Source organism: Branchiostoma belcheri, unplaced genomic scaffold (assembly GCF_001625305.1).
Source record: "Branchiostoma belcheri isolate BF01 breed outbred unplaced genomic scaffold, Haploidv18h27 scaffold28, whole genome shotgun sequence".
NCBI classification, from domain to species: domain Eukaryota; kingdom Metazoa; phylum Chordata; class Leptocardii; order Amphioxiformes; family Branchiostomatidae; genus Branchiostoma; species Branchiostoma belcheri.
Window position 1 is genome coordinate 1,823,197 of NW_017803887.1, and position 11,944 is coordinate 1,835,140.

At 37.5% G+C, this 11,944-nt stretch overlaps 2 protein-coding genes across 2 annotated transcripts in view; one reads left to right on the forward strand and one right to left on the reverse strand.

The window, feature by feature from the left end:
• Positions 1-6,586, reverse strand: part of LOC109472699 (RNA polymerase II subunit A C-terminal domain phosphatase SSU72-like) — a 10,631-nt gene extending 4,045 nt beyond the window's left edge. Inside the window, exons 1-2 of the mRNA XM_019772550.1 lie at positions 6,255-6,586; positions 4,654-4,797 (exon numbers count right to left, since the gene is read on the reverse strand). Of these exons, the coding sequence (XP_019628109.1) occupies positions 4,654-4,797; positions 6,255-6,328 (218 nt within the window). The 5' untranslated portion in view covers positions 6,329-6,586. The remainder of the gene's footprint in view (positions 1-4,653; positions 4,798-6,254) is intronic.
• Positions 6,587-6,799: 213 nt separating this feature from the next.
• Positions 6,800-11,944, forward strand: part of LOC109472554 (pre-mRNA 3' end processing protein WDR33-like) — an 18,115-nt gene continuing 12,970 nt past the window's right edge. Inside the window, exon 1 of the mRNA XM_019772337.1 lies at positions 6,800-6,944. The gene's annotated coding sequence lies outside the window, so the exon portion shown is untranslated. The remainder of the gene's footprint in view (positions 6,945-11,944) is intronic.

Below are 11,944 nucleotides of genomic sequence, written 5' to 3' on the forward strand. Positions count from 1 at the left end.
TCACAAAATTCCAACCCCCTCACCACGTGCAGATTTAAACTCCCCTCACAACCTTTCTTCCCTCTCACAAACCCCAACAACCCATATGCTTTCTTACCCTCTCTACTACTTACAACCTTTCTCACCCCCTCACAATGTACAAACTCAATGACGCCCCATCTCAAATCAACTTTTTTTAACCCCCTCCTCAATGTTTCTACCTAACCCCTACACAACCTACCAACTCCCTGGCTCTGACCTCAAAACTTTATCCCCCTCCACAAACTTTCTACCTTCCTCACAACTTAGATATTTCTTATCACCCTAAAATCTAGAAGAGGACCTCAATTAGAATGCATTAACCAACTTACAATCTCCTTCTCTAAAAGATATTTGTTTACTGTGCAAAATACTGGTATGGGCTAAACCAAAGCAAGCCATGGGGGACATCATTTTCCAAACATGAAGACTTTCCAAAGTTTTCCCCATGTTCTGAAATGGTATAACCCAGGTGAAATGTGGCAAAGATCTTAGTCATACCTTGAGATGTCTTCAAGTGTGTTACAGCATTCTTCTGCAAGACTTTTAGCTCAGTTTCAGGACTTTATCGTTTGTGTTGGGAACATTCTGGAACTTGAAGTTGTGACTGGTTGTTTGGCTGTCTCCTTGCTGGCTGACCATGGGGTCTTCAGCTTGTGTTTTCTTTTCTTCTCTGTGATCTGTTGTCTTCCACTGCTTCCCAAGATGTTCAGGTGGGAACTTAACAGTCTGTTTCACCATTTAGTTTGGGGTTAGAAGTTTATATATTATCATGGAAAGATCCAAGAAGATATCTCAAGAACTTTACAGGGATGATCACAACCAGACTACTAGTAGGTACATTGCACACGACTGAAAGGAGGGTACAGCATTTCTAGTTTTTAAGGACAGGGACCTTGCCTATCTTAAGACTACTTGAAGATGGCATCCAAAGGACACTTTAAAAAGACAATACCTCACTCTGTATTGTTCAAGGATCAAGAGGGGAGCTCTGGAAATATAAGCCTTGGGTGAAGATTTACATTGCGTTAAAACTTTTATAGTCACCTTGTATTTCAGAAGGAGTACACTGTCCTTATTGGTTAATCCAGGTCATGGAATATCAGACAAAAATCAAACTTCAAGTCTCCCACCAGTCAGCTGCATTTTGGGATCCATTTTAAGGGTATGACATTTTATGATTCAAAGGTGGTCTCAAAGGTTCATCAGTTTATGAATGTAATACTATTACCAAGGAGGCTTTTTTTCTTGAGAATACTTTCAAGTCCAAAATATTCAAAAGAAAACAAACAATTGAGCCATTACAGGCAAAAAGAAAATTGTATGTGTACAATGCACGATTTTAAAACAGCAAAAAAGAAAACAAAAAAACCCAGGCATATTGACCGAAATAAGCAAGAAAAGAGTATAAGAAAAAGACACGTTGCTACTATTGGGCTCAGGAAGCTTTTGAGTTTCTAAACAGTACAAGACAAATAGGCTTTCCACACAAAAACTTAGTATGCATGTTTATGAAGTGTAAAATTCATTAAATCTCAAAATGAAACCGTTTTCTGAAGTTGAAAACGATGCCCTATTGAAATGTAGGTCAGATGAACAAACCTCATTGCTGCCTTGATCCAGTGCCTTGTGCAGCCGTTTCATCTTTGAACTCTGGTGTTACTGACCCTGAACATTTGAGACCACCTAGACATCATTCCTTTAACTACAAAATCATCTTCCTCCTAGAGCAGTTTAGAGTTGAGCCTTACAGGTAAGGTAAAACAGTTACCCTCAACTGAGTTTTACTGGGCAGATATTAGTCAGCGATGGCTTTCATATGAATCATACTACAAATGTCCCCTTTTTGTCAGGCAAAGCTTGTGGCTGTGGAATAGTCCATTGCACATCAGGAAGGGGGCATACATGTGATGCACAGTGCATTCGATGGCAATACAGCATCACTTTGAATTTCCGAGTCAGAATCTATGCTATGGTCAGACGTCCAGATTATGAGGTACTAAGGTTAACAGTTACTCAAGCAACTGGATAGGTTTCGAATAGTCAGATGTTTCATGTAGCTACCTTTCATCAGGCAATGAAATGGCTGACCATTTTCAATATCTATCCAGTTGCTTGAGTAACTGTTACCTTGGTAATGATATGATTCCATAGATTTTATGTGAAATGGGCTGGGGAAATGTCGTACAATCACATGTAACTTTCATCATATAATTTTTACTCTTCTTTTGTTGTCAAACATCAAATTTTATTACTAGTAATATGAAGGCTTACTCTCTGGCTTTGCCTGACAAAACTGGATACTTTTGTTTTAACCGTCTAATTATGTCTTGTATACGTTTATCAGGTGCTTATACTTTCATAGAGCCATACTGGTAGTGCTGCGTTCCTGCCAGAACCAGAGGGAACCGGATACAGGCGGTTTAAAGCAGCTGACTGGAGGGGAGCACTGGATAGTCTGTGAAAAGGTTGAAAATAATAAATTAGTTTATTTGACAAGTTTTGCTAGCTTTCCACAACAAAATTGGACACTGCTTAATACATTTGTATGGTCTTAACAGGGTTCTCACCAGGATTTTTTCACAGCGTAGGGGTTGGGTATAGGAGGGCAACTTTCTCCGGCGCAAGTCGCGCATCAAGTCCCAAAAAGAAGGGGTCTGATATTTTCCCTGAAAAATTTTGTAACTCATAACCCCCTGAGACACTTTTTCTTGCTTACTTGGGGACAGATTTTGTTTTCCCTTTGTTATAGCTTCATTCCAAAGTTACATTTCCATTTTTTTAAAGATTTATGAAGCTTCTGCACCCAAAAAACACCCCTACTGTGGTTGAAAGACAGTGTACTAGTAGGGGGCTAAATGACAGCATAGGGGGTCCAAGTCACAGCGTAGGGGGGCCCCTACGCTCAAACAGCCTGGTGAGAACTATGCTTAAATTCTTATTCCTATCTATAGAATGTCTTTATAAGGAAGGAATGGTTGCATGTAACTATAACTGTCAATCTTCAATACTGAACTGTTGTGGTCATTTTGAGATTAGATTATATTGGATGCAACAGGTACTGGGTTATTTGGAAACTTGCCTTATACATTTGTAACTGCCTAAACTCTTCAAACTTGATATCCATGGACTGTAAATAATGAGGAAGCAAAAAAGAATCTAGCTTCTCACTGCAAGGGAGCATTCTCTCAGTTTGGGATCACAAAAAAAACTTTCTCATTCACAGAAGCTTGTAATCAGAATGAAGACATTGTCCCTGTTAATTTGAAGCAATACTAGTAATTTGTTTTTTGTTTGTCTTAGTAGAGGAAAACTAAAATTTATGAGTGTATATCGCCTATGAAGTCATGTCATGCAAACAGTGACACAGCTTATCAAATCATGGAAGCCCCCACCCCCCTTTAACGGACCAGAATGGGTATCAGTAGATCAGTAAAGATATCTTCCTTGAAGGCCTGTAGTAGAAGTTTGTTTCTTTATTTGGTAAGACTGTGTCAGTCAAGGGAGCAGAGAAGAAACAATTACATGTCTTGTTTGTTCTTACTTTCTTTCTGCCTGCTAACTTCTAGCAGTGTCTCAAACTTCTTGTCTTCACCCTAAAGAACTTGGGTCACTTCACTTTCATGTTCCGGACTTCTGCGCTGACTTAGTAGGACATTATTGTGAGCAAATTTTTTTAAATCAATACTTTTGCCCTAGGAACAAGTTACTAGTATACAAGTTTTTGAATTTGACTTAGGGGTGGGTACTGGTTCGGCTTGACCAGGTCCAAGTCCAGAGGATCATGCACAATTTTGGCTAAATATTGATTGATTCAGGAAAAAATATGGTCAGATAACCAAACAAGATGTCTCAATAGAAATGTACATGTATATAGATTAAATGTACATGTATTTGTACCTTTACAAGTCTGGAAAAAAAGAATAATTTCACAACTTCTAGGATTTTTTACTCGGATTTTAGATGTTATTTCGATTCAGGATCAGGTTCAGCAAAACTGGTACCCACCCCTTTTTATAACCATAAATTATTGAAATGAACATCCTTAGTGGAGTGGCCATCTCCTGCGTACAACTATGGGAACAACAAGCCATATCTAGCTCTGTCTTGGACCATATCAAAAATGGAAAATACCATGATGTTATTGCATTTTATCATCACCTTTATTTCATATATACAACTCTGATTTATAAATCAATAGTTAATTGTAGCCTTTCCTGAAATAGAGAAAGAAATATGTATTAAAGACAGAAATGCATAAGATACAAGTTTGAATCAAATTACTTAATTGATAATTACACAGAATCAAATTTTCTTAACATATAATTCAACTTTACTTATGATCAGATATACATGTATATAAAAACACCAGAACAAATATCTGTTACTCAATACCACTTATACTTTAACTTGTGTTTAAATTAAAAATTTAAAAGTACAATTAAATAAGTACTCACCTAATCAAACTTTTGTCTGACAAATTTGCTGAAAAACAACTAATACTTGAGGAAAAGAAAAAGAACATTTCAAAGAAACCGAGGTCATAGTTCCAATCCTTGTCTAAACAGATGAATTCTGATTTGTTTCAGGTCTCCCTGATTGTTTGTTTGTTTACCACATTGTTGCCATGGATACAGTGAGAGGTCTTTCTGCGTGAGGTCTTGGTGCATCTGGTCGTAGGTTGTTCCAAAGTCGTAGACGTTGGGCTTGTCTGGAGAAGGTCCGGGTAGTTTGACCTGCGCGCCGGTACCGAAGGACTTCACCTGGAAACCTTTCTTGCTGCAGGGGCACAGGAGGGAGAGATTTGACTTTAAGTTAACTTAAAAAAGCAGAGATGGCAGACTTTACCCTCTTACCCTATGCTAGCTGGTTTTGAGTAATGTTAGTTACCTTCGCCAAGAAGGTTATGTTTTCAGTAGCGTTTGTCTGTGGGTATGTGTGTGTGGGTGTGTGTGTGGTTTAGCAAGACAACTCGAGAAACAGTGGATGGATTGGAGTAAAACTTGGTAGGTGGGTAGGTCTTTATGAAACCTAGAAATGATTAGATTTTGGGCCCCCTGGCGGCTTTCCTAGGTACTGCAGCAGAACTTCCAGTTTTGATATCTCGTGATCTGGACATGCTAGGGTCACAAATTTTGGATGGCATATACATTGTGCTCATTGTACTCACACACATACACACACATGTATGTATCAATCAGTCACAAATACACACAATAATTACAGACACAGACGGTCACACACACACACACACACACAGACAGACTCTCTCACTCAAACACACATATTGGACTCACTGTCACACACACACTATTGTTGGATCATGTGCATATTGACATACATTTCTTGATTAATTTGAAAGAATAATACATGTATAGGCATGGAAGTACATGAAGATGGGATAGTGAATGTTCATACACTTAAGTTGCATATAATTTATAAATGTGTTATACACAAGAGTAAATGTGTGCAATTTTTCTTCCAGCAACATAGACTTCTGAAGAGAATCTGACCCCAAAGACCAGCCCCCTCCTCAGGTACGTATTGTATGTGCAGGTGGGAAGGTTCACACACACACAAACAGTTACACTGAAAGGTGCATCATGTATGGGCAGTGTGCATGTAGTTGAAGAAGTACATTTGCATATCATTAAGCCAGTGCAGCATAATTTGTGCTGATGAACAAGTGATTTTACTTTCACTTTTTAAAGTCCAGTCAAATTATGGAAAGTCCAGTCCCTTCTTTCCTTACTGCCATACTAGTACTTAGTTGTGCACTCACTGGCTGTTATAGTTGAACAAAACTTTGGAGTTGCCTTCTCATGTAAAATTCCCAAGTAAAATTATATTTTTGGGGCACAAAGGTGAGTAATGTACCCCCATCCTAAACATAGAAGTACAGAATTGTTCATGTACCTTTTCATCCCAGGTGCAACACATATTTTTTTAAAAACCTACTTAATGCCTTAACAAGAAGTAACATACAAACGCACACACATTGGTCACCAAGTAGCAAAACTGGAAACCATAATAATTTTAAACCTCTCTAAAATCTATGTAACAGCATGGAGTATTTTAAACCTCCTTGGTAACACTAACAGTGACTGACTGACATAGTTTTATAAAGGGGGAGGGGGGCAAAATTTTGCAAATAGTCCCGTCATTTTTCACACAAAATATTTCGTTTGCCAGGAAGCTACTAGTATAAGCTGCTAACTATAACTTCACCACCTTACCTGAGGAAGGCGTGAGCCTCCATACTCCTGTTCTGGTTGCTTGAGCAGACGACAGCGATGTTCAAGTCACCCATGCTGACGCCACGTTTTCGAAGTGCTTCAGTATATACAGTTCCTTTTTCACGATCGACGTTCCGCTACTTTTGCCTACTTTTCTCCCGATTCCTACACCAATTTTCAACAAGATTGAAACTAAAAGAGGAACGAAAGTATATACAGGGTACTTGTATTAACCGATAGGCCGATATGCGGTCGGAAAAGTACGGAATGTCTCGAAGAAACTGTGCCAAAAATTCCTCTGAAACTGCGCCACACTTTCAAGATGGCCTCCTGACGTCGGCTATGTTCGGTCACTTCCGTAAAAGTCCGAACACAAAAATTGTTCAATGCATCTACCTAAATGACTTTTTCTGCCAGAAATGATTTATAAAATAATACACGATTGATTGTTTATGATTTTTGTGGTATAGAGAGTTAAAATATGATAAATCTGAAAAATTATCATCGTTCGGTATGTTTCGTGAATGTTCGGGGACGTTCGGCGCAGCTCGGCATGTGGCGGCATGGGGGATGGTCTTGCGAATGTAGTGTCCAGGTCGTACTGTAGTAATCAAGGCTCATTTTGAGGCCTAACTTATAGATATTCCACGCGAGGAGCGCAGAAAGTGATTCTGAGTATTGAATAAAGCAGTGAGTACAGATTTCATTCTTCTTGTTCGGTTATTTCTTGAGTGAAAGGGTGAGAAAGAGCGAAGTGCGTGTGCGTAAGGGTCCGCCATCTTTGTTCGTGTCTCGGCTAAAACCAAAATGTGACGGAAATTATCAATCATTTTACCGTCTGTTGAACTTTAGTGCATTAAGGACGGCTGATTACGATCCACTTATTCTAAAGTTGAAGATGATTAAATCCTAGTTACATCGACTACGTTCAAAATGAAAGAAACCAGAGAACCGAAAGTGGGGGAGGGGGCTTCTAGGTTTTGGGGCCCGCGAAAGGTGTTCTGGGATTGGAACTTCTTGAAGAATGATTTTATAGACTGGACATCTTTCGACACGAAAGAAGGAGTAACGAATTTTATAGCAATTTTACAGATCTTAAGAAAGAAATTTGTGCAAAACGTGGGAAAAAAAAGAATGTGAGGAAAGTTCCTGGAATTGTTGGAAATCAAGCCTAGGTTTTGCAAGTTGTAAAAATATTATAATTTATAGCCCATTCATAATTTTTGGCAAAGTTAACTTGTAGTATGTTCTTCCAATTCTGAAGTGGAGAGCCTGCGATTCCTGTCATAGAATTAACAGTACAGAGGATGAACATTTGTAACTGAAAGGGAATAAAGCACAGCCAGTTAAAAATGGAAGTACACATTGAAAAGCTGATAGTTCAAGTTCATACAACTTACTTGTATCAGTTAGAACTTAGATGTGGCATAATTTTGCTTACAAAGTGATGAAGTTCAGTGATGAGCTGCAAAGACTCAAGTTCAGGATGACACTTGCAGAAACGTTTTAGATTCATTTGAGGATGTCAGATTCAGTATTCTAGTGTCAGGTTCAGGGTTCAAACTACACATGCACGGGGGTGACAAATTTGAAGGTCCCTGGGGGAGTGGCAAGACATGGTCTAGATGAGAACTGTTTAGAAGTTCCTGGGACCTTCATATTTGACCTCATGCACATTCAAACCCTGAATCCACATATTAAAATCTGTTTGCTGCAGTTCCAGGTGTACATGTTTGATATGTATAGCAGTACATTGCATCTTACTTGCTTTTGAATAAAGATTCACTATGTTTTTGTGATAGGCTGCTGTGTATTGTTAGAATGCAAATTAGAAATTTGTTGCACATGGCATTGAAGAAGATGGCAGACTCAAAGATGGAAGATCAGCAGATCCTGAATTTCTTATCAGTCTTCACCGTTTTTTTTTTTTTTCATTTATACATCGAACCATTGATGTAGAGAAATGCACTTGAATAAAAGCAATAGTATTATATCTTTGATGATTTGTCAATAAAGTTGACCATGTTGCTGGTGCCATGTTCTGAATAAAGAGGCATCAGATTTTAAACTTTTCAGCCAACTAGAGAATACAAAGTTGAGGGAACCTTCCTACAGGAGAGCAGAGTTTCAAGATGCACAGACACAAAATTTCCTCCTTCTTCCTCTCTTTTCCTTGAACGCACCTGATGTGAAATAAAGTTTACTTGACATTTGCTCTACCTAGCAGCATCACCACGACCAGAGGAGACACCTAGCAGTTCAGACCATATTACAGGGAAACATCACCATACTGTAGTCATCTGTGTTTATGTTAGTCACTTAGTGTTATAAACTTTATGCAATGAACAATTGAACATGTATGATTTTCGTGATGGGCATGGATTACAATTCACCACTGCAGTGATCTTCAGTCTACAAGTCTTGAGTTGTTTTCACAAAGTTATCATCATGTATTTCTATTGATACATGTGTTAGTCACTATGATATAAAAAGGAGCGTTTCTAGAAATGCATTTAAGTCACAACAAGTCAATAAATACCACACATAAGAAATAAAGGCTGATCATGTTTAAAAAAATGCCAATCCTGAAAAAGGATTGATTGAAAACAATATTCAGATAAAAATAATCTGTTATGTCATTTGATTCAGTTGGTACCTGTACACAACAAAATGTAGTTGATGTGGGCCACAGGGCCAGTGGAGTTTCTGTTCACATGTTTTAGACAAGGGAGCAACTAAACATTACTCTCGATTGTGTATGCACATGTACATTTTATACTATGATTCTGAGTCTCTTAGTCACTTTTTCCCAGCAACCCCGGGAGCCTGGTAGAAGCTAGAGTCTCTATTGGCCATGGTCTCCATTGGTTATCACTGACCTTGGTTAATACTAGTAGTAGTACCATACATGCATGATACATATAACAAAGAAAGACACTACTTATTACTACTATAGTACTAGTGGATATTTGATATTCAGCAACTGTGTGTCTATGTATTCTACTCGATCTTTAGAATGGTTGACTTTCAAATTATCAACACTGCCTGAAACAGAAGTCATAGATATGATTTGTCAACCAATAAATAAATGGAAGGTACACATGCCTTGCAGGTGAAATAAAATTGCAAATTAATATGATTATAATTATATGTAGAAATAAACTGGCACTAATTATGAACTGAACCAATTTTAATTTCTATATTACAAATACTTAAAAAAGTTAATATTGACTGTTCATACAATAAAAGTTATCATGCATAATAATATATAGTTGGAGAAGATAATTGTCAAACCTGTTAAACATTTTGTACTCTCCTTGTTGCCTAACCTCATAACATGTATTTGAGAGAAGTGGTAGCCAAATGGCTACTTCAGAATTCTAATGGTAACATTAACACATTTGAAAGAATAGATTATACATGATATGTCCACTACTACAGCAGGAGCCTTCAGGCCATTCTCATAATTGTTAATTTTAGAAAGTGAATAAATTATTTAAAGTTTAATAGCTGAACAACATAATAACTACTGGTACATGTAATCCACTCTTTGTCAACTGTACCCATGCAAGGATGGAGAATGGGAAAGGAAACCTGCACAGACATCTGATTCTGAACTGTCACAAGGCAATAGTTCTACACTAACAACAATTAGGAAAGTGTCTGTGCTGAGTGTCAAGTTACCAGAAAGCCAAATAGTACTCTTAATTTCTTCTTATCTTGAGTAAAAATCTTTTTCATGCCGTAACAAACAAACAAACAAACAAACAATTTGTTGATTCAAATAAAAGATTTGGAGACAATTGTAGGAAGATAAAATATAATTATTATAACTATATAAGCAAAGACAACTTTAGCTAGGGAATTACAGTTTCTGGATTCCATGGTAGCTACATGCATCTTGGAATTCACCTTTTTTGCTGCTGAATGTACAGTTAAGTTTTACATGTCATTTGAAAGAGCATGCTTCCCTTAACAACAGTATGGTGTCTTTAACTTGGTCATTACATGTACAGCTTTGAAGATTTTAAAAGTTGCCCAGTGCACAGCCTTACAATTGTGTATCTCTACAAGGAACAAATCCTTTCATAGTGACATGATCATACCAGATACAAAAGACCTGGAATTGCATAACACTTTATCTTCCGCTATTCATGCTTGTAGTAGTCACTGAGTGGGTGCAATTATAAAGTGCATGTCAACTCACTTTCAATGCACACATACCACAGAATTATGACAGCCATATGAGTGAAGTTATAATTTTATATACAATATCCTTTTTACCTGGCATTACACCTGATGCAGGCCTACAGTACATTTGCACATCCTGATACATACTTACTTGAATGTCCACTGCAACAGTAAAGTATACAGCCACTGGACCATTGATGCCCAAACTCAGTGGCTTCATAAACAATAATCATGCTTGGATTGAATCTGAAATATAAATTTTTATAATGATATTGTGTCTCCCAGCCACTGGTGGTCCATATTTTTCTGTAAATGATAAACTGCTCTTGAATACTAGGGTCATATTGATGTACAATAAATATTTTCAAAATGTCCCCTGCAACTAATTAATTAACAAGTCAACATTTCTCCCCACTTTATGTGTAACTTACTTTCCAATGTTACATCACTCATTTACATCACTTCCTGAATCTGACTGGTGAGGCTCTTCATGGGGGTTCCCAAGCAACCTCCCTCCATGATTGATACTGAATACTAGTACCACTGATACAGTGATAGGGTCCAACTCTGATTTTCTACACTTCCAAATCCTCAAATCTATCATCTTCTGTTCAACACTGTCTTTTCCTCAAATACATACAGACTCTAAATAGGTACATAAACAGATAGTTTAAGAGCCATATTGAATAAAGAGTGTTGAAGTGAAAATTTTCAGCCAGCACTACCCATTTATTCCATTCTTTGTCTTAGCCATGATCATATGAATAAATGTCTTGATCTACATGTATTTATGGCTTAACCAATACTAGTTATGTCAACTACAATCAGATCGCGTTGTATTTTGGTGTCATGAGCTCTTAAAAGTTCAACTATGATTGTAAATACACAGGGGTTTTTCTGAACAGGGGAACAAGGGCGCAGCGCCCTCATGTAACAAACCAGCGCCCTCATATCAATTTTCAGATTGAAGCCTAAGTCTTTTTCAAAATCATCTTTTTCCAGTAAAAATACAAAAACAACACCACATAACAATACATTCTAGCATTACAAACTATGTTACTCTCATAAAAATTCCAAAATCTTACCACAAACTTGAAAATTTAGCTCTAGTAGAAAAAGTCTGAATGGAATAAACAATGTTCATTCAGAACTTGCTCAAGACATGTAGCTAGACCTCCTTCATTTGCATACTATAGAACAGGCTCTGAAGTGAAACATGAGACCTGAGTTTGTAGCAGCTTGGATGAATGTGTTGCAATTGTGCCATGGGAAAGGTTTCAGCATGTGGCAAACCCAATGTTGTCATCTGGAGCTACTAGTAACATTGATCACTAATTATAAAGGATGATTTGCAGATTGTGTGTACTGTTGATTGTACTTATATTTTATAAGTGAAATATGCAATGCATGAATAGAAATTTGGGAAAGGTACATTGAGGTTAAGAGTTCAAATTTCCCCCCTCAAGTAGCCTCAAAATGTCCCATTTCAACTTCAAATT